The sequence below is a fragment of the Poecile atricapillus genome, chromosome W, assembly GCF_030490865.1.
Source record: "Poecile atricapillus isolate bPoeAtr1 chromosome W, bPoeAtr1.hap1, whole genome shotgun sequence".
NCBI lineage: Eukaryota > Metazoa > Chordata > Aves > Passeriformes > Paridae > Poecile > Poecile atricapillus.
The window spans coordinates 63,465,702-63,488,789 of NC_081288.1; the positions used below are offsets into that span (position 1 = coordinate 63,465,702).

At 36.2% G+C, this 23,088-nt stretch overlaps 1 protein-coding gene across 5 annotated transcripts in view; it reads left to right on the top strand.

Annotated features, from left to right (window-relative positions):
* Positions 1-22,433, top strand: part of LOC131591464 (protein kinase C and casein kinase substrate in neurons protein 2) — a 53,920-nt gene extending 31,487 nt beyond the window's left edge. For 3 of the 5 annotated variants that reach the window (XM_058862196.1, XM_058862200.1, XM_058862197.1), the window contains 9 exons: positions 7,147-7,303; positions 8,023-8,258; positions 8,984-9,139; positions 10,187-10,362; positions 12,806-12,926; positions 14,990-15,114; positions 15,789-15,905; positions 16,904-17,100; positions 20,603-22,433. In XM_058862196.1, the coding sequence (XP_058718179.1) occupies positions 7,147-7,303; positions 8,023-8,258; positions 8,984-9,139; positions 10,187-10,362; positions 12,806-12,926; positions 14,990-15,114; positions 15,789-15,905; positions 16,904-17,100; positions 20,603-20,715 (1,398 nt within the window). In that variant the 3' untranslated portion in view covers positions 20,716-22,433. The remainder of the gene's footprint in view (positions 1-7,146; positions 7,304-8,022; positions 8,259-8,983; positions 9,140-10,186; positions 10,363-12,805; positions 12,927-14,989; positions 15,115-15,788; positions 15,906-16,903; positions 17,101-20,602) is intronic. The other 2 variants (XM_058862198.1, XM_058862199.1) reach the window with 2 other exon arrangements.
* Positions 22,434-23,088: the final 655 nt, after the last annotated feature.

Below are 23,088 nucleotides of genomic sequence, written 5' to 3' on the forward strand. Positions count from 1 at the left end.
CACAGGAAGTAAAAAACTCCTAATCTATTTGGAAGTTGTTTTGTTACTACACATTCTGACATTTATGCTCTTGTTAGAGGTCTTTCAAGGTTTTTGACACAGTAAGTTTTTTCTTTGTTTTTGAAGTCAGCTTGCAGTTTGTTAAAATCCACCTTGTTATGTTTTGCTGCTGTAGCTGAAAGCAGTGAATGTATTTGAACTTTGTGGTACAGAAGTGACAGTCTGGCAGGGTGAGCTTTCAGGTTTTTTCCCTCACATCCAAAATAGCTCAGATTTATTTACCTTCGGACTGTGCTGCAAAGCCCATCTTTTTTGTAAAGGCATTTAGGAAAGAGTAAGGAAGCTGGCTGTGGTACCTAGCTGAAAAACTGACTGCAAAAGCTGTTTTTTGCTGACTATATATCTATTGAAACTAAAACACTTCTAGTTGTTAAAAGCTGGTTGTTCTGTTGAGCTGATGTGATCTGTACCTGATAAAATGTTGACAAGTGAACTTCAAAGCTTTTGCCATTGCTGTTGACAGAAATTTAATTGTCTTTAGGACATTAAACACTTTCTTCTTTATCAGTTTTCTGACTCTAGAAGGCTTTGGTTTCTTTTGGAACTGTCATTGCCTTTGCTTTCTTTCTTACTAAAATGTGTGAATCTAGTTTTTGTAGTTGCCTGGTAGTAGATTTACTACTCTAACCTTGTCTGGTTGCATATGTTCAGACTGTCCATGGAGCGGTTCAATGAAGGTTACTTTATCTGTTAAGCTTGTTTTTATTAAGTTGCTATTTCAATACTGTTCATGGAAATTTCCAGTTCTAGCACTGAGAGTTAAGTTCAGTGCTGGAAATACAATACAAATTCTAACTTGTTTCCTCTAAAGGTTAGTATTTTTTATTACAACACAGATATTGTTATCAGGTTCTGCTTTGTGGTTGGAAAATTGTTGTCTTGTTGAAAAGGAATTGGACAAGCTGCTGTTTGGACTTGTATTCATATTGATGGCTTACTGTAGATCTGGGAGTCAGAAAAGGTGGGTAGGTCAAGGCTTAGGCAGGGGTAGTATGTTGTATCAGAACAGCTGATATGACTGAAAGAAAAAGGCTTTCAGAGCCTTTGTTAAGTGTGCCAAAGAAATAGCAACAGATTTCATAATTAAATTGAAGTGTTTTTTTCATATTTGGTAAACCCAAGATAAAACTTTTAAGTTTTTTTGTCTTCTAGCAGAATGACAAATCCTTTTCAGTAGAACAAATCCTTTTTTTCCCCTCTAACTTCTTCAGGTGTTTAGTCAACAGAAATACTTTGGGAGTCAGAGGATTTTGTAGATGTTTTAAAATAGATTGCTTAGAGAACAAATAACTGCAAAATACTAAGAAAAGGCTTTCTGAAGAATAATTCCCACAATAGCAGTGGAGGATTTCATCAAAGTTTCAATTGTAGTAGTGTCTTAAATTACCTAAGAAATGGAAATTTCACTCTCCTAATTTATTTTTTTTGTCAGGCCTCAATGTACCTTGATGCTGGTTAAGCTCATAACTCTCTCTGGGTGCAGAAATCCTGGAGACTGAGGAATCTTGTTGATAAGCTCCAAGAAGGAATTGCTTCATCTGTGTTAGTAGCTGACAAGGATGATGTGCTTTGGGTAATCAGAGGTTGTTGCTGATAGCCTGAAGCTGGGTGGCAGCAGTTTTTCCAAGGGAAAGTGGAAAATATACAATTTAAAAGCCTTTCTATTTTGTCCTCATCTATCATATGGAGTCTAAGCATTTGCATGACTGCTGTAAATGCATCATTATCATTTAGGGCACTTTCTGCATCCAGAAATAGACCGTGGCAAAACTCGTTAGTTCCAATATTGTGTTGCTTTAGTTAAACATGAGAAATGGGCATGAGGACAATTTGCCTTCTCTTTCAGGAGTATTAGACATTTTGGAATGCCCATGAAAGACTTTAGTATATTAATAATTAATGAAATGTATAATAAAGTTTGCTTTTCTGTTTATTAAGCTCCAACCTTATGCTTGGTAATCACTATTGGGGATATATTAAATGAAAAATGCCTTGAGCAAGATGAGACCAATAGTCTTGTTCAGTTACATACCTGTGAAGGTGAGAAAGCCAATGAGTGAGTGTTCCTAGAGGTCAAAGTGAAAGTGTATGCATGTCTTGCAAGGGAAGACATCAAAAGGACCAGCTACCCTGCCTGTGGAGGCACTTATTTTAATTGAGCTCTGGGTCCCTCAGAGTCTGCGTGTTCCTTATCCCCTAGGTGTGCTTCCTTATCTCCCTGACTTTTTCTGCTAACATCAGCAGTATGGAGCCCGTTTATTGCAGGGGTGTTTAAAACACGTACTTACCCAAACAGAAATAGTCACGCTGAACAGCTGCTAAACCTGCAGCTGGGATTATTTTAGCCCTGTGAGTGATTCCCTTGGAGGACAGGACAGGACCTGGTATGCATTTTGAAGTGCTGAATACAGGACTTCCGTTGCTTTCTGAAGGATTTGCTGAGAATCCATTACAAATATAAGACTTTCAGCCTCATAAAGTGGAAGCTGATCCCCTGTGTAGTATGGATGAATCAATTTGCCATTGTCCCCTGCCCCCTCCTAAACACATAGAAAACCAACAAAACAAACCACTAAAAAACCCCTACCCAAAACAAAAACCCACCCAAAGCAAGGCCCAAATGCAACACTCCAGATAAAAAAATACTTGGGCTCTGAAATAATAGATTCCTGTCACATAGTTGTTTTTTAAATCTCCTAACTTTGAGCAGTGGAATATTTTTCATTTATATTGCTAGTATTTGCTTTAATGGTGTATTTGCCTTAAGATTTTGTGTGTTTAAGAGCTTCCTCAGGATTTTTCTTGTAACCAGAGGTGAATTTATATGCATAAAATTAAACTTACTTAGAGCTAGTGCTAATATGTACTTGGACTATATGTGTTAATTGTGCACCACGATAATTATTCTTATATATAAAAACCACATAGTGGTTATACATGTTATTGCTGGTTGAAATGTTTGGAAGCTTCCTGTTTGATATAGCTGGAAAGAAATTTTACTCATGGTTAAATGGAGTGCTGGAAATAGTGTGTATCCCCATGTTGGCCAGTGGTGTGTGTGGGCTTGACTATGAACCTTTAAAGCTTATTATTCTGTTTCATGCCTAGGAGTATTTGCTCCTAAAAATACCCTTGTTGACTTTCTTTTGAATGGTTCCAGTTCATAAAGGCTGACTTGCTATGAATAAGATCTGTAAGCTTGGAAAAAGAGTTGACATCAAATCTATCTTCAGGCATTTGAAACTCCTGAAGTATTTGTGGTATACTGTTTATCATGGCATGCTGAAATTACCTAACAGGAGTTTAGCAATAGCTGAATGTTTGCCACCTTCTGGACTGCTAATAAATGAAAATACTCTTCTTTTTTCTCAGTGTATCAGAAAAACCTGCAAGGTGTGTTTAACACTCTAGACTTTCGTGCTGCTCTGTGAATATGCCTTAAAATTTAAGAGTCTAACAGTAAAGGAGCCTACATAATTTAAGACTCCCTTTGTGTTTAGTGCTGCAAAATTGTAGAATAACGAGGTTGTAAACTCTTAGATATCCCCACTAAAGTTCCTATCAGTGACAGTGCTTGGCTCCCTTGGTCCAAGGAAAGCTGCCTGCGCTGCCAACTATAGGATTATCAGTGCCTCATCAGAGGGTGTCTCTGTGTTTTTTCTGGATGTTAACAGATTCCCTAAATATTAGATTTGGCAGAGGATTTGAGGTGCATTTGCTGTGCTCATGCCTGAGAGGAAGTTGTAAAATCAGAAGGAATGCTTTCTTGATTAAGCTAAATGGAGACCTGTAAAAGAGAAACGGGGCAAAATAAGATCAACTGAGGTTTATTAGTAGCATAACTCAGTATTTTTTGCAGTGGAAAAGGGTTAAAACTGATGGTTAGTTCAAATTAGAACAGGTAGGGAAAGTGACACAACACTATGAATCACAATCTTCCCAGAATGGACTGATTGCATAAAAAAAAAGTGACCATTATAGTGTTTTTTTTAAGAAATAAACTCTTGGTTATTTTGAAGTGTTTCTGACATCTGTGGGTAAACAGCAACTGAATTTGATATCGTGAAATAAACTATCTCTTTCAGATGGAAGTAGTGTTGATGTTAAAATGAAAGTGGGATATAGCTTTTAAATATCTATTTTACTTTTTGAAATTGTAAGAAAGTTTGTAATCTTACAGTTCACTTTCCTGAAACAAATATTTTATTTGTAGAACATGAAAACTTATAACTTCACATCATAACTTCATTCATGTCTTAGTCGTCTGCTGTCTGTTTAGCAGGAAGTAGCCCAATGCTCAGAATGATCAGGAAATTATTCTAACTAGCAAAATCATCTATGTTCATGCACTGTACAGGGCTAATTGAGAAATCTGAAAATTTCCAGGCATTATGTAAATATGGCTCTGACTGAAATAAAGAAGCACAGAATTTTCTGTTTGTGTGGTTCCTGGTCAGTTGCTACAAATAAAATAATTCTTCATTTTTCATTTCCTCAAATACTTCTTGAGAAGGGGAAAGAGGAAGTCTTGCAGAATGTTTGCCCTTTACCTCATAAACTGGAGAAAAGGGTCTTGAATAAATAATGTACAACATCATGTTTTTCAGAGTTCCAGGTGTCTTGAGTGTGTTTCTAAGTTTTTCATTTATTGTTTCAACCTATCTACAGTTAATGTAGTAGTTCCTTGGGCACATAAAGACCAAAGTTCTGTTCAGTTTACTTGGCTCTGTGGCCTAAAGACCTTGCGTCTCAAATCTTGCATCCTACAGTGGCAGGCTGCACATCCCACATTTCTAAAATGTGTCATTGCAGTGTCCATAACTTAAAATGCAATTTTTACAAGAAACAACTAGGTTTTCAACATGTTACATGCCAAGTTATATAAGTTATGTTCTCTGCCATACAACACAGAAAAAATGCTGTATTTCCAAAATTCTACCATTCCTCATAGGGCAAATTTCAGTGTAAAATGCTTTCTTTGCAATACTTGGTTATTTTCTAGCATCGTAGGCTTGGTGGTTCCTCTTCATTCTAAACTGTGATGCTGAGTTCCTTCAGTCCTCCTGTTAGGAGGAGGAGGAGGTCGGGTGAATTATCTGTGGTGTGCATGCAGCTCTTTAAAGGTGCCCTTATGTGATAACAGTGAATGGACCATCACAGGTAAGCTCAGTTCGGTTCTCTGAATACCCGCCTGAAATTTGGCAACTGCTGGATGCTGCCATGAGGTTAGAGTTTGCCCAGACAATGCAAAATGAAAGGATCAAATATATCACAAGGCAGCCAGCTATCATCCAATATTAGTATTTGAAATGCTAATTTAATAGTGAAAATTTATGAAAGGAAATGTTTGTGCTACACACATAAATCCCTGGACACCTAACTGGAGACACAAATTGATGTTAATATAAGGCTTCAGTAAGCTAACATAACCTGTTCTGAAAGTCTGCTTGACTGTGAACCTACAGCTGGAGTACTTTTGAGCAGATGAATGATTTGTCTTTCATTACAAAGACTGTAGATATTCTTGGAGGTATTTAATTCCCTTAACACTTTGATGATGTATTATAACTGCCTACTTCTCCATTTCCATTTCTCCTGAAAATAGAAGGTTATTTTTCATGCTTTCTTGTTAACAGATGCAATCAGTTGACTTGGATGTATTGACTATCTCTGGTAGCTATTTCTCTTCAGTTATGTTGTAGCTATGTTTAAATGTGCAGGGACTGTGTGTATGCATTTGTTTACATGATTTAGGCAAATCAGTGGCTGCTAACTAATGTCTTACTTTTAGATGCTAACTAAGTTACTTTGATCTGTTTAAGTGGATCTAGTCCAAACCAAATAAAACATGCTCAATGAATGCTTTGAAGCCACTGTCTAAGAGAAGTGGTTTTGTCATGTCATTGATGGCTTTGATTTTTTTGCCCAGATTTAATGAGAAGACCTAGCATATGTCTGTATTTATTGGTATAGTCATTTATTCCTCAGCTTTTAGTATAGGGATTTTTTTCCCCTTTAAATAGTATTTCCCTGTATACCATTTTTCTCAAGCAAATGGCTTGCATGTACATCTGCTGAAAAAATTCTGAATAAACGTGAACCTAAAAGTTGGATGTTTTTCTCTGGGTCAGATGTGAAACAGATATGATTCAAATGTAAAAACTACTAATGCACTTGGAGTGTTTGAATATTTAATCTACTGTCTTGCTACTAATCTTTGTTTTTCAGTCAGGTTCTTATGGCAGATAAGAAACTGGCTGTGATATTTTATAGGCTGTGCAAGTTCTCTTAACAGAGCTCTTAGGTCTTGTTTAATATTTACAAAAGCCAACCTGAGTGACCTTGAATTAAGTGGAAATGTTACTCTGGGAGCAGTGTAAGGCTTCTTTTCCTTTCAGACATTTAGATTTGTTATTCCATGTTGGTGCGTGCACAAGAGTGAAAAGGGAGTGTTAGTTATATAATGGATGTTCATTACATAAAGTGCATTTTGCTCCATGTCCTCATTTTATTGTAGTTTGTACCTTGAGCAACTGTGGGGTTTTTCTTTCTCCTGTATTTACAATTCTAAGTGTGGTAACTCCATGTCATTGCAGTCAGTATCTTCCCACACTAAATTCTAGAGTATGCTTTGGAAATAATTGCTGTCTGGTTTGTCAACAGTGACCGCATTCTTAAAACCTGTTATTATGGTTGATAGAGATGTTGCAATGCTCCTTTGCAAGTCTCTGCAGTTTTATTAATCCTGAAAGATTGAATACAGCATAAAATTAAGGTATTAGGTACTTGATAAACATTGAAGAGGAAAAGATATACTCTATTATTTCTCTTAATTTTCTCCACTATCTAGAACATTACGAAGAAATAATAATGCAGACCAATTGTGGTGACTGCCCATAATTACATTGCACACTCAGTAAAATATAATATAGCTTTCACTTTTTAAATTAATGTCTTTTTTTTTACAGAGGAACTTGTAGCCTTTATTGTATTATCTTACTCTTAGTTTACAGTATTCATGTTACTTAGAGATTTGTCTTGTTTTCGGACCTTTCAAGCAGAAATTAAGTCTTTGTCTCTTGGTAGGTTGGAAATTACAAGAGAACAGTAAAACGAATTGATGATGGCCACAGACTTTGCAATGATCTTATGAATTGTATTCATGAGCGGGCACGGATAGAGAAGGTCTATGCTCAGCAGCTCACAGAATGGGCTAAAAGGTGGAAGCAACTTGTGGAGAAAGGTAATGCTGAGTTTGAACTCTGACAACTTTCACAAATGGAAAAAAATGTTTCTGTGTATCTTTGTTTTGGTAAGTACAAAATAGAAATACAGTATGTTTTAGCCTAAAATGGAGTCTTTGCAAGAGGCTCAGTAATGTGACAAATGACTAAGAACTTTTTGATAAAAACCCAACCAAGCAAAGCCCTGCTCTTTTGCAAGTTTACTTGTTTCTTGCTGAAGCAGATGGATCTACTGAGTACTAGAGAACTGTCTGTTTCTAGATAATTACCAGTACAATTTGAAAAGGGATTCTGAATAACAAGGGGGCAGTGACTGTGGGGGAAAGACTAGTAATTAAAGACCTAGGCATTGCTCTAATGGAAGGCTAAGCTGACGCTATTTAATATATTCTGCAGTAGTTTGTACTTCTATGGTTATTCACTCTTCAAAAAGTATGTTGAGAAACTGAAGGCAGTTCAAAGGGGAGCTCACATGTGGAATACTGAGAATTGTGGTACTGGGGGTAAGGACTCCAGACTAAATGAAAACTATTTTTTTCTGGCCTAAAAGTCTGTAATACTCTAAATTTATACAAAAAGAAATTTTTCCCTTTTCTAGGTTTGCATCACCATTGCTGTTTACAAGTGAATATAAGTCAATAGTTTCAGGTAGTTTCTTGGGAATCTAAGTTCCATGGGAGTGATGGTTACTGAGAATGACACTTTTTGTTGTGTTTAGGCCCACAGTATGGAACAGTAGAAAGGGCTTGGTGTGCTTTTATGTCAGAAGCTGAAAAAGTGAGTGAACTACATCTAGAAGTAAAAGGTTCACTGATGAATGAAGATTTTGAAAAAATCAAGAACTGGCAGAAGGAAGCCTTTCATAAACAAATGATGGGAGGATTTAAGGAAACCAAAGAAGCAGAAGATGGATTTAGGAAAGCTCAAAAACCTTGGGCAAAAAAGCTAAAAGAGGTACAGCAGTAGATTATGTATTAGATATCCTGTGTTATAATATACTAATGTTTCAAATCTCTGTAAGGGAGTAAACTCCCTATTCTTTCTGCTGGACCCTCCTTTCTCTTAAAGATCTCTTGCTTTCTGTCCTCTTCTGAAAATAAATACTTTTCTCTTGATCTCTCCTAATCTTGGTGAGTTCAGTGAAAATCTGGAAAAAGTGGAATTTAAGTTATCATTTTAACAGTATCGTATTTCATGCAATTGAAAGTTACGAATTGCTCAAATAAATGAGGGTAAAATAAATGTGTTTGTGGGATTTTTCCCCTCTCATATAACGTTATTCTTAAGTAACAGGTTGATAGAAAAAGGGGGTGCAGGTGAACATGAGCACGAGGGAAAAGTGTTTAGTCGGGACTTTCTATAAACCTTTTATTGAGTCACTTCTCTAAGTGTATTCAACACTTAGTATTAGTATTCAACACTCACTTGAAGTATTCAGCACTCCTCTAAGCTGTATGAGTGACATTTCTTGTGTGGTGAAAGAATGCTCAAAAAATTTCCTTATGTTGATTCTTATGTGTTGTTCATTCTTTGGCCTAAATGAAAACAATTTCCCACCCAAAATAGAAAACATCCTGAAAAAAACCCTGACAGTTTCTTCATTGCAACATGATTTTATGGCTAAGGTTTTATGTTGCTGTAGACTGTTCCAGATGCAAAGACTTAAAACTCTTTTGTAGGTGGAAGCTGCAAAGAAAGCTTACCATGCTGCCTGCAAGGAGGAGAAGCTGGCTATATCCAGAGAAACAAACAGCAAAGCTGACCCAGCACTGAATCCTGAACAGCTCAAGAAATTACAAGACAAGGTGGAGAGAAGCAAACAAGATGTACTAAAGGTATACTGGATGTTTTTTTAACCTATAGCTTGTGCATATTTAAGCTCTTTTTTCCTCCTGAATATGCTGTGAACACCAGTTTGCATAGATCTGTCAGTTGTAGTCCTGTACTAAAGTTTAGTTTTCTCCCAAAAATGTGTTCTTGCCAAATTTTTCTTCTCTGAAAATGAATAATGTATGGCCTCTATTTCATTTAAGTTCTTTAGGCAAGGAAACTAAGCACAGTAAGCCAGCAAACTTCTAGGGCAGAGTTTTACTTATTTACTAGTGAGAGCTCAGCTATTTCACTTGTGAATCTGAGAGATATATGCCTAAAACTTGCTGACGACTGAATATGTCATCATTTTTTAATGCAAAATGCATTTTTTAAAAAAATTTAAGCTGATATAATCCACTTAAATAAATGCTGTTCTGTTACACAATTTGCTTTATCTCTTTAGTGAGCTGCAGCTGAGAGGCTTTTAATGTGTGATTCCTCAAGGATGTCTTTTTCCTTTGAGAATGCTGTTCTGGGATCTGGAATGTTGTGTTCCACCAGCTGGGATCTTTTAATTTCTGCCTATGGACTACTTCTGTAAATTAGTGCAGTCTGAGATTGTATCTGTTAGCAGAGCTCACAGTGTGTGCAATTTATATTCACAAGGATGTACACAATGTTTGGGGTTTTGGTCATAACTCACAGTGCACTGTGTAAATTACTAAAGAAAAGACAGCGCTTTAAAAGATCTCCAAATACCTTCAATAAATTGAAAGACTTTCTGCTCTGATTTACTCTGTAGCTCCTTTGTTTTTTACCTTTAGTGTTACATTAACATTTGTCATGGTTTCTGTTAAAAAGCCAGAGAAGAGGCTTGGAGGTTTATTGGAACTGTTTCGGCAGTTTACTTAGATAACTCTCATTGTGCCCTAAGGTGGGTACAATGGTTGTGAGAGGAGATGGGAGCTTGGCAACTTCTGGTCTAAACCTTGGTCATTACTGCATAGATAAGTCTATTTTGTAAGGCAGTAATAAAATATATTGCTAACAGTTTGGTTTTGTACCCCCAGACAAAAGAAAAGTATGAAAAATCACTGAAAGAATTAGATAATGCTACTCCTCAATATATGGAGAACATGGAGCAGGTATTTGAACAGTGCCAGCAGTTTGAGGAGAAACGGTTGCGTTTCTTCCGAGAAGTGTTACTGGAAGTTCAGAAACACCTTGATTTGTCCAACGTTGCAAGGTAAAACTGTAAGACTTCAAAATTAATGCTTAATACACTTTTCTGTGAAAAGTAATAAATACTTCAAGTAGATCAGAGTTCTGATTTCTTTCTAATGTGTTGATTCAGTTTGAAAGTGTAAGTGAAAGAGATTAATGCTTTGTTTTGTCTAAAACGAGATTAGCACCTATCTCTAACATTTGCCAGAACCAACACACCTTCATTCTTGTGGTATTTTATAATCAAATATGTTCCAGTTAGAAAGGATTCAGTGCTTAGAACAAAAAAATGCTGGATCAAGATTGGGAAAAGAGGATTTTGGTGTATTATGTGTCTTGTATGTTTATTGGAGAACAAACTAGAATTTATTAGTGCAGGACAGCATGAAATTTATAGTCAATACATTTATTGTTAAAATATTAGAGCTCAGTAATGAAATTACCTTAATATGGGGATAAATTTAATATACATAAGTTAACCACTTCTGAACTCTTGTCCATCTTAATTTCAACCTTTGTATTTCAAAGTCTGCTCTTTATACTGTCATATGTATCAAGCATGCCTTGTATTTTGTTCTTTCTGCGTGAGCCTTCACTGTATTCCAAGAAAGCTAAACTCTTGCTAGGGAGTTCCAGACACAGAAATACGCACAGTGAGTGCTGTAACCATGGTGGTATTTTACATCCCACTTCTAACAGCAGAGGTCACTTGCACTGTGGTTAGCACTTCAAGTGCAAGGAGAAAAGGAAGAGCAGAATTTAGTTTTAACCTGAACGGTGTCCCAAACTGGCTTGCTATGCTGTCGCACAAATGTTAATGCTGGCATGAGAGAAAGGAGTAACATAGACACAAGAACAAAAACAGAGCAAGCAGTAGGTAAGGGCAAAACCACTTATTTTGGCATCGTTGCCATTTTGGGTTGCTTCAAACTTCTTATGGAACTGCTGTGGGAGTTAGGTTCTTTTTACTCTTTTTCCTTTTACTACTTTTTAGAGTAGATGGTAGAATTGCTTCCCATTTAATTCAGTTTCATCAGATTAAAGGAAACTACAAAACAGAAATAAATGAGAAATAGTTGACTTAATGGACGAGGTTGGGGGAAGACCGCAGAAAATGACCAAGTGGAGAGGCAATGATTTCCTTTTAAGATACTTAGAATTCCAGGACTGGTCATAATAAGGTGCAAACAAAGAACAGAACTATTAGGGTGAAACTAGGGGAAAAGCAGCTATAGCTGTTTATCTATTTCCTTATCTTTGCCTGTTTCAGTAGAGAGATAGCTTGATTTTTAAATTTAATGATGCTAAAGAGCACACTCCAGAAAATGGCCTGACACGTTTTCCAGAGATGTAGACCTAAAGTTTATTGTTGATTTAACTGATGGCTAGTAAGCCATTCAAAATTATGTATTCCCTTTCTCAAAATACATGATTCTCTATTGCTTAAATATATTGAAATGACTGCTGGTGTAGGAAAAAACCCATACCATGTATATGTTAAAGCACTCGAGTATTATATAGAAAGTGAGAAATGGTGAAGTGTTATTTGAGAAAGTTTGGCTCCTTGACGATGTAGTGCTAATGAATTCTATTCTAAATTTTGTATGATTTGGTCTGGAAGGATTTTTGCAAATTCTCTACCTTGAGTATAATAACATCTTAACTATATATAAAATAATATCATAGCAGTTCTGTGTCATCTATTTTAAGCCTTGTGACTGTTGTGTTGAGATCTTTTTGTACTCCATATTGCACCGTATTGATGGCTTTGTTGTAAATGTACAATCATGCACATTACCATGTGCATGGACTGGGATCAGGGGATCAGAGCATGACTTCTGTTTATGAAAAACAAGTAGACTTAAGAGATAAAAAGTAGTGAGGTTCTTTTTCAGTGTTTTATATAAATAGTACAGTTAGTAAAATCAGAGAATACCCAAACCGGTAAAAGCAGTTAGCAGATATTATACCTGCATAGGAAAATGTGTAACCCATTCACCTCTGCTTTAGCTTTGGGGGTTTTGTTTTTATTATTGCTTACAATTCTCATTGGACTAAAGCAGAAGTTTTCAGAGAGTCCTAGGGACTTAGCACAAAACTGCTTTTTACTGTCTTGTAGATAACCTTTGAAATTCAAGAAATCTTGAGACTGCAGTTCAGTAGTTTAAATACAGTCCTATGTATATACATTTCTTTTAATGACAGCCAGTTAACTTACATAAGAGTCATAGTTTTAAAATCTGGTAAAGATTTTATGGTGGAGTGAACTTTCATCAAGTTTACTTGTTGGGCTACTCTTCCCTTTTTACAGGCAGTAATAGGTCTGTCAGATTTTAAAAGTCTATCTTGCTATAAGTTTTTTCAATACTATTGTGAACTTTCAAATATTTTTTAAAAAAATTTTCTAGGGATTTGCCATGATTCTAAATGTTACACTAAATTAGAAGACAAATTTGTTTTTGCAGTTACAAAAATATCTACCGTGAACTGGAACAGAATATCAAAACAGCAGATGCTGTTGAAGACTTGCGGTGGTTTAGAGCTAATCAAGGTCCAGGGATGTCAATGAATTGGCCTCAGTTTGAGGTAAGGTCACAGTACTTAAGCCCCAGAATTGTTTTGTCTATGTTTTTCCTCTTTGCTTTTTGTAGTATTTCTTTCTGGTGTAATTCTTAACTTCAATCTTGAATCTGTTTGTTTTACAAGACGTAGTAGTTTTCTTACCTCAATTTTCATTGGGCTCTTTTCATCCCACAACTTTTGAAGGTAATTATGTTGGGTACGTATTTAAAGAGAAAATGGGTAAACCAGAAAACTACAGTGACTTTTTTTAAGCTTAAGTCATTGCTGAAGTTGTTAGCCATTGTTTAGTTGACACATCTCTGACACCTGCATATGTTATCCTTTATGTTTTACTTCTTCCCTTTGGTGACAAACTTCAATTTGAATCTCATTGCTCATAGCAGATAATTGTAGTGTATGCTGCAAAGATGCTGAAAAAGTCTGAACTAAACAGTCAAAATTTGAAAATTGGTATTTAAAATTCAATTTTAAAAAAGTCACCTTTACCTAGGTGGCCATTTTATTGCTGGATGCCATTTTCAAAAGAAAGGAGTTTTTCTAAGTGGTGTTCTGTAAACATAGCCTACAATAAATAAGCACAAAAAGGTGTCAGTGCAGATCATACTATTTGTGTATGATAGCTGGAAGTGGAATGAGTTGGACCAGAAGCATGAGTTTAGTTGAAATAAGTTCCAGAGATTAAATTGATGGAGTGGAAGCATAAACTCTGGAGTGTTTTGCTGTTCCCTTATTAACCATAAAGGAAAACAGCACTTGTTTTTAAAATACTGAGCAACTTTACATTAGATGTTTGAGGAAGAAGATTCATAACCATACTGTAGAATTGCTTCTCCTGAAACACTGAAGTGCAGTTACTTCTGTGTGGGGAAATTACTATCCTTTTTCTTACACATTATAATTAACAAATTAAATGTTCCTCTTACTGTTTTCGTAATCAAGTTTTTTTCTCGTTTACATGCTACAAGGATGATGTAAGTAAAAAAGTCATGATGAAATGACTATGAAATTGCATTGTAAACTGCAAATAAGTATAGGTCGGTGGTCTTTAAACTGTGGTAACTCAGAAATACAATGTGTATTTTACAACGTTAAAATAATGAGGTATTTGAAGAACCTGCAGAAAACACGGGACTGATTATGCTACATAGGAGTAATAGCAACTCTGAAAACTTCAATTTCCTGATAAAAATACTGATCTCAAAATGCCATCTTTTGTATAGTGAACTCTCTCCTGACTTTTTTTTTTAACTTTAAGACTTCTGTGAGGAAACATGTCTCAGCATAGGGTATTTTCTTGCTTCCAGTTTGTTTTCTCTTGGTTCCTGCTTTGTATCAGGTGTATTTAGTATAACAGGAAATCAAAGCTTAACTTTGACTTGATGCAGGAGTTGTGTTTAGGTCTCACCATGCATACCCCATCTGCCTATGAATGGTTCAAAACATCAAGGAGGGTCTACAAGTGACATCATTGGTCTTGTCAATACTTGTGTTAATTTGAGCCTTAACTCCTATAGATGGCTTTTTAGGACAATGAATTTCACTAAATCCGAAGTGAAGTACCTTAAAGGCTTAAATCTTAGGCACAGATTTAAATTATCTTCTTCTTCGTAAGTCATCTGAGAGTGTTTCTTGAGAAGTAAGCCCTGTCTTACAATACCTTTTTTAATGGAATGTTAGTTACCTTTTAAAGCCAGATATCATTGCATTATTTGAAACTGTGAGCTGACACCGTATATCTTTTAAATATCTGTACTGGCCAGCTCTTTTGATTTCTCCAGTTGTGTGCCAGATGTCTGGTATTTTAAGTCTTTTCAAGGGGTTTCGAATACTCAACAGGGAAGTACAGGTAACCTTGGGATTTTGTGAGTAGCACAGATACCTGTTTGCATTGCTGGAGTAGGAACTAGATGAGAATCATAAATGAAACATTTAGAGTGACTCATCTTTAGTAATTACTGGTAGTGTTGTCTATATAGATATATGTTCCATAACTCGGTTATGTGAATTAAATGTGATAATTACTTGTTCAATTGAATTTCTCAATCACCTTTTTCATTCGTTGGTAGGAGTGGTCTGCAGACCTGAATCGCACTCTTAGTAGAAGAGAAAAGAAGAAGGCTTCTGATGGAGTGACTCTGACTGGCATTAATCAGACGGGAGACCAAGTTTCACAGCTTAACAAACATAGCAGGTAGCTTTTTTTATGCCTAAAAACACTAATTGGAAAAGATTGTTGCTTTCAAATACACATAATACAAATAAGTTCTACAGGATCAAAGTCACTGTTCAATGAAATGATAATTATCTGTGAACATTTTTAGAGGTGTCTCTGCACTTAACAAATTAATTTGGGAATTATTCTTTATTTTATAGCTCTCTTTCCATTGGGAGCTGAGAGAAACAAAGCTTCATGAGAAACTGAACTTTCTGTACCTGATCTGGTGATCTCCTCCACCTTCCCATCTCCAGAAATAACAATAATACTTTGAAATCTTACTTCGCAAAACATTTATTCACATCAGAATTCTGAATCTGATTAATACAAAACTGTTAACGTCAACTGCTTTAAAAAGGAATGAAGCTGGCCAGAAAAATTGCATTTCCTTTTATTGCAGGCAATAGGAAAAAAGAAATTGTGGTCTACAAAGGATATTCTAATTGTGAAGGAATGCTCCATATGGGAGACTTTCCAAGTTTTCTTGAGCCTTATGCTGCATTTGATAGATGTTTTGATTTTGTTTAGTTGTTTATTTATTTTTTTTGGCTGAAGGAGGGATCTGCTAAGAAACTGCTTAATGGGACACCAATGACAGTGTTCTCTCATACAGATAGGGTCACCATAATGCTTTTTCTTTTCCAAATTAGCAGTTTTAGTGTCCAGAGTAACACAGTGCAGTCAGTGCAATCAAGTTACAATCCCTTTGAAGATGAAGAAGATACTGGGAGTACTGTCAGTGAAAAGGAGGACAATAAGATCAAAAAGTTGGTGAAATGTTGTTTTTTAATTGTTTCCACATTTTCACTTTGTCTACCCAGGGTTTTCTATTTTTGGTTTCTATAACACTATGCTGGTCAGTGCATGAAGTGCTTTTTAGCAGTTGTGTAAGCAACACTGTAACCTGTCTTTCCTAGCAGATGCCGTATCTGTTGTTTGATCTTTGGTTTCAAACTACTGTGGTTATTGGCAGTTGCTAACAGAACTGTTGTTGCTTTTTTTTCCCTTCCTTTCCCAGTCCTATAAAACATTACAACTGATGTGTTTTTCTAGTGAAACTGCTTCTGGAGCTTTACTGCTCTGTGTCTTCTCACTTAATAAATCTGCTTTTAAGATGCTTTCTTTTTTTGTTTAGGACCTTCTCGAGCAGCTGCCTGTTGCTTCAGTGTACACTCTAGGGATATTCCACTCTCTTAACTGGCATGTGCATGCTGAACAATGAACTTCCCTTTAAATGATCAAGTTGTTGCAGTATAATGAAGTTTTGTATTGGTGGATTGCAATATAGAAAAAGTGTTGGAAGTTATTGTAGAGGTGCACAGAGGTTTGGGAGGAAGGTTCTGCAAAGCAATTTAAATGTTTTACCTAAATCAGATAATCCCTCTCATTGACTATGGCATCCCTTTCACCTTTCCAGAGTAAATAGTCCCATGGATTATGTGGATTATATTATAGATATTATATATATTATATATAATATATATTATATAGAGAAGTATTTTGAGTTTGTAGGGAGATTGGTGTGTGCTGGTTTTGCCTTTTTGTAACTTTGTAAATGTATTGCAAGAATGGGTTCTTTTTGGTTTGGTTTTTTTTTTTTTTTTAGTGAGGCATTATTAGTTAAAGATAGATGGGAAGATACCAGAAAGAAAGTTTCAAAACTGGGCCTTAGAGTGGAGTTTAAGCATATTTAGGGGTATCTTAGTGGTATTTCTAGTCCCCCATTTTAAGAGCAGAAAAGAATAATTTCAACATTGATTTTCAGTGTTAGCAGCTATGAGAAAAACCAAAGCTACCCTACAGATTGGTCTGATGAAGAGTCCAACAACCCCTTCTCTTCCACTGATGCAAATGGAGACACCAATCCCTTTGATGAAGATACCCCTCCTGCCATGGAGGTGAGAGTACGTGCACTCTATGACTATGAGGGCCAGGAGCAAGATGAGCTCAGCTTTAAAGCTGGTAAGTTTGCAACATTTACTTTAAAATATTTGTCAGGAAGGAGAAAGGCAGGGGATTTTTATTTTTTCTTTTCAGCTTTTATTTTGTGAAGTCACCTGTTTCTCTGGATTTACAGCTCTACGTACAGGATCCTGTCTAGCCATCATCCCTCCTGACAGTGCTTTTTGGTATTCCCTGTTTAGCAGCACTAACTCCTAAGCTTTTTGGAATGTGTTGGGCTGCCTCTGAGATATTCCTTTCGTATCATCTTAAGTGAAACAAAATGACCTGCAGAACTGAAAATCCTTTCTCTCCCTTTTCTTCTTGGGTGACAGCTGCTGCTTTTTAGCTGTCTGGAAATGCCAGCCCTACAGAGTTGTTTTTTTAAAGGAAAATACTACAGCAGCTAATCTTGAAACTGTATTAAATCAACTGACAGCTTCTCTGTTTAAATGGAAAGCATCCAATTTTTGGCATCCAACTTTCTGCAATGCTAACATTTTAGTGTTGAATATTTAGTCATGGACAGATACTTTTTTAACTGTCTCTTTTCAACCCTCTTCAGTGTATGTTAAGCACAGGAAATGTGTTCACCTGGTTTTTTTAGTCCTGTGTCATATTAGCGTACACTTAGTACACGTCTTCCTTCCTCAGATGTTGTATCTCCCTTGAGCCCTAAGCCCTTTTTTCCCTAACTGTTAAAGGAGAGAGCGGAAGAGATGCAGCTGATGGGGGAGACCCATCACACACTGTTTCCACACACAGGAAGGTGCCATCAGGGTGTGATGGCTGCACATCACAGATGCAGCTGCCTCCAGCTGAAATCTACCTCCTGTTCATGACTGTTCATGACTTTCAAGCCAATTGTTCAACTGTCTTGCCTAAAGTTGCAGGAGACATTTCCCAACCAGGAAGTCCAGAACAATATTGCAGGAGTAGTTTAGCAAAAGCAAACTTCACTTTGTACAAATGAGAGAGATAGATACTCTTTTGAGTTTGTCTCTTTTCCCATTTGCTTGTCATTTAATACCATCTCCTGTAATTCCCAGATTAATTGTAATAGAAAAACAGCATTCAAGTGTTGAAAAGAAACTCCAGGAAGCTTTTGGTTCTGCCTCCCTTTCTGCTGGGGTTAGTAAGAAGTGTGCTATTTCTCTACCACCTGCTGTGGTTCTTAGATAGATGTTAGGGCTAAAAGTTAGGAAACCAGTCCATGTTGTAGCTAATCAAGGAACTGCAGGTTGTCTGTTCTGCTGATGGAGAAGGGTGGTCCTCAGAATAGTGTGTCCCCAGGTTATACTCTAAACGCAGTTTGTGCTTTCTGAACCAAAACACCCCCCAGCCCAGGCGGTGGTGCTCTGCCTTTAACTCACCACCTTCCTTTTTCATTAGTGAAAACACTGAACATCTGACTTTTCTTCTTTGTAGACGAGTATTGTAGGCTCCCAGAGTGGACGAATAGGTTATTTGTTCATGAATTTTGCTGAATTGTGCCCTGACAGAAGTATATAGTAACAAAACATCTGGTACTTTCTGTGGAATGCACACAAGCTAACAGTTACTTCTCATTCTATGGACTTTTACTGCTCCTTTTTTTCTCAGCAGGGGATTGAAGCATGCTAATCCTCTTGAAATACATCTATGGTACCTGTGAAGCAGCAAGGGTTTACAGCAATGAGTCTTTCCTTGGCAAAACTATGCAATGTTTATATACACAGATGTAATGGTAAAATACAAAGTTAGGTGTTCTGTGCTGGAGTACCAGCTGCCTCACTTGCATTAAACTATTGAACCAAGTGGCTCTCAGTGTGTGAGGTCTGTAGAAATAGAGGATGTATAAACTGTGAGATATACACAGAGATATACAGAGGATGTATAAACTGTGAGATAGACTTGACTTTAGAAGAGTTCAGTACTTTGAAGGAAGAGCATTAAAGAGTGTTACAACACCAAATTATGGCATTGATACAATTGCAGGAAAGGGATGATGTGCTAGACTATGAATCCCCTTACAGATGCTGAATTAATAGGATGGCTGCTTAGTTTTTAGGCAGAAGTGTTAATGTGACTAGCTTTACACTGAACATACAAAAAACTAAGGAAAAGAGCTCACTAGGTCAGGTGGGAGCAAATTTAAAACTTACCCAGTCCTGTGTTCCTCTGTAGATATCCCTAGGCTCCTAAGCAGCTGTCAACAGACAATTAATGCATATTAAGGGCTTGTTCAAATGTACATGTAATTTGGGTATTCAAAGAATTTACCTACAAAATGCTTCTAAATACGTGTTACAGTGCACAGTTCCCATTAAATGTTCTTCAATACATGAAACTCATTTTTTTAATGGAGTACCTTTACATCTGGTGTTTTTTGATTTTTTTTTTTTTATGTTTCTTAGCAAACAGCTGTGGGAGGCTTCCAAACAGCATGAATAACTTTATTCGTATTTTATGAGAGGCTTTATAAGCATGTGAAAGGATGGGATATAATTATTTACAATATATCTGTCTCACCCTCCTGTGGCCCTCCATGGCTGAGAATAGTGACAGTAAATGTTGTCTCCGAAATATTGTCACAATAAGTTATTATGTGTTCTAGTTTTATCATCACAGTGGTTTCATTGTAACTGCTGTGCAGATGACACTTTAAGCATTAATATTTTCTTAGACCTCCAGGATCACTGAGTTTCCGAGCCCAAGCTTTGATACAAATGCATTTGTTAGGGCATACTGTCATTGAAAAATGAATTTTAGTAGTCTTTGTTTTCACTCTTTATTAACGTACACTTAATGGAAGGTTTGAAATTGTACACCCTAATTCTTCAGCACTAGAAAAAGTGGGAAAATTGTAACATCTCCATAAACCAAGTAGAGTCTGAAGTGCCAAACAGTTATTCATAATGTGTATTTACTAGTTTTCTGATAAGCTTAAAAACTAGAAGAGATGCAGCTTTAACCTTTCTAAGAGAAAAGCTAAAAAGATAGGTGTCTTGAGAAGATTTAATATGAAGCTTGTCCATTTCTACCAAAGAATTTATATTCCTTAGGCTAGTTTATATTCTCCTAAATTATACCAAGACTCTGTTTGGGACTTATTATATTGTGATTATTAATCACATAATAATAAGTGATTAATGCCTTCATCATCTATTTCCTATTGCTATGATAAAACACAAATCAGTTTTGTGTAGGGAAATCATTTGACACAAAGAAGTTGGACAGGAGGAAATAATTGTTACTCAATGTGGCCTTTTTTGCCTGGCTGAAGTGGAGCTTCTTTTGCTGCTATGGAGCATCTTGGAGTCTGCAGGCTCTCAAAGTTTGTTTTTTTTTTTCTCAAAATGAAGTTATCTTATAGGTCATAAATGTCTGAATGGATAGTCTGGAAGTTATCAAGCAAATTCTGAGTTACTTAGTCTTTGTAGCATTTTCTTCCATGTTTCCCTTAAAACCTTAAGAACTAAGCCTAATGCAACATTTCTTTTACTTGCTCTAAATTGGGCAAAATGTTCCTTCTTTTCTTCAGGGGATGAGTTAACCAAAATGGAGAATGAAGATGAGCAGGGCTGGTGCAAAGGACGCCTGGACAATGGACAAGTTGGTTTATACCCAGCAAACTATGTGGAACCAATCCAGTGACAAAGGAAAAAATAAACACAGAAGTGTCACAAGAGCTCTGTAGGCCTGTACAGTGTATTTAGGTGAAGTGAGAAAACTCATGTATAGAGTGTATATATTTTAATGAGAAGGTGAGAGCTTGATACCGAAATAAGACTGAATGAAAGACAAAAGCTTGACATTGTTTTCACAACTTTTACACAATGCAAAGGAAAGGAGTTAGGTTGAAAAAATAGTATGATAGGAAAAACACTTTTTAAACTTTTTCTTCCTATATGGTCTGTTATTGTGGATCCTAAACTTTTTTGCATTTTCTATGCTTATGCCACATCCTACCCCAGTATGTGGCTTATGCTCACTTTTGTTTAATCAGTTATTTTAAGTGACCTTCAGTAACTTGCAACTTGAATTTTAAAGGTTATTACAGTTAATTTTTTATTTGTTCTTATCAATGTCTGAAAGATGCAGTATTTTTTTATTTAAATGCTGTGTAGTTAAGCACCTTTTTGTATGCTTTATCAATTAATACTTAAATTATGACATAGATTTAGTCACCACTTGACTGAATGAAAGCTCTTTCCATGTTGTAGCAATCTTTCTGTGTTGTCAGCATGGCTTGAAGTTGTAAATGGAGTTGTAAAACAAAATACTGTATTTAATAAGTATCTATTACAGAAGGTTATTTGTAGCAGAGTTATCTGCAGGTGTCATGGGTTGGGATTCTATTACAAATGTTCTTTACATGGATTGACACTTGAACTAAGAATTTTCCATCTAGATCTTAAGTGGCATTCAAAAGAAATATGAATTATGCATAAGCCCCAGAAGAGTGGCTATTTCCAGCACATGTTTGCAGGAAAAAAATAATCTCCTTTTAACTGCTAATGATTTTTGGTTGATTTGAAATGTTAAATCTGTGAAGGCTGATTATCTTGAACAGAGAAGATTGTAAAATAGACAAAATGCTTTTATTAAGAGACTATCTATGTTGTGTATATGTACATATAATTTGATATTCCAAAATATGAAGAGCATGGCTATTAGTTATCAAGCCTTTTGATGTCAATAAGATTGAGACTATTTTAAGAGATTAAATGGTAGGTATATTTAAATCTGTTTTCCTGCCACATTCATTACTGTACCATAGACAAAGTATTCTGTGATTAGATTTTTCAGAAGTACAGTAAATACACTAATATACTCAAAATCAGTATTTGTGGATAAATTAATGAGTCAAAATATAAAATAGCTTTAGTCCAAACATGGATTATTGTAGCAGAACACTGTAAAATCTATATTTGTTTGCAGTTACAACTTGGCCATCTGGACTAGTGTCAAATATGCATTTGTGACCTTGAAAACTGGGTTGTAAAACTATAGCAGATCTGTGTTAAAACTAAGTATCAGGTAAGTAGATGTTAGGAAGCCATGTTAGGAAGCTACACTGTAATGACGTTAACAAATCTTTTTTGAGGTAACTATAAAACACTGTTGGTAATCTTGGACTTTATAGTTTGCTTTTTGAGCTTATAGATATATTTAGTCATCATTTTCAGTGAATCCAAATGTGCAAGCTTAGAAAGTGGATGTATGTACTTGTCTGCCAACAAAAACTTACCAACATATTTGTTCATCCACAAGACAGTTGCTAAAATTGTCAGGAATTACTGGTTTGAGTCTCTGTATTGTAAAATGTTTTAGAAAACAATAAAATCTGTTAATCTCTTAAAAACATAGAAGGCACCTTTTACTATTTTAATGTATGTCAAAATAGTCTTATAAAAAATAATCTATGCATTTCATTGCAATTCATGGTGACAAAATCTGCATTGTGTAAAAGAACCACAAACCAGGAGTGTGACATGGGTGGCAATGTGCCGTTAACAAAAAAGGGAGGTGCCATGCACAGGAATTCTTGGCAAAACATTCCAGCAAAATCTTCATGGAAGAGAAAACTCTTTTATGGGTATGTAGAGTCTACTGTAATGCTGCTGTCTGCGGTGGTGCCAAGTCTCAGATAGATTGGGTGAGCAGCTAAGTTTTATTTCTTTTTCAATACAGTATCTGAATATTTCCTGCCTTTTGAGTTTTCTTGTTGACTGGCAGTGATTAATGCAGTGCTGTTTGTGACAGCTGGCTGTGGGTTTTACCCATCAACACCAGCTGAACAGCAGATCCCAGAGGTTCATAATCAGGGGCCCAGGGTCTGGTTGGAGGCCTGTGACCAGTGGCGGCCCCCAGTATTAACTGTTTAATACATTCATTAGTGCTTTGGGTGAGGGGAAGGTGGTGACACAGAGCTGGAAGGAGCAGCCAGTCCCCCTGGGGGGCTGCACAGCCCTTCCCAAGGACCTCAGCAGGGTGGAGAGATGGACAGAGGAGCTGTCTGAAATA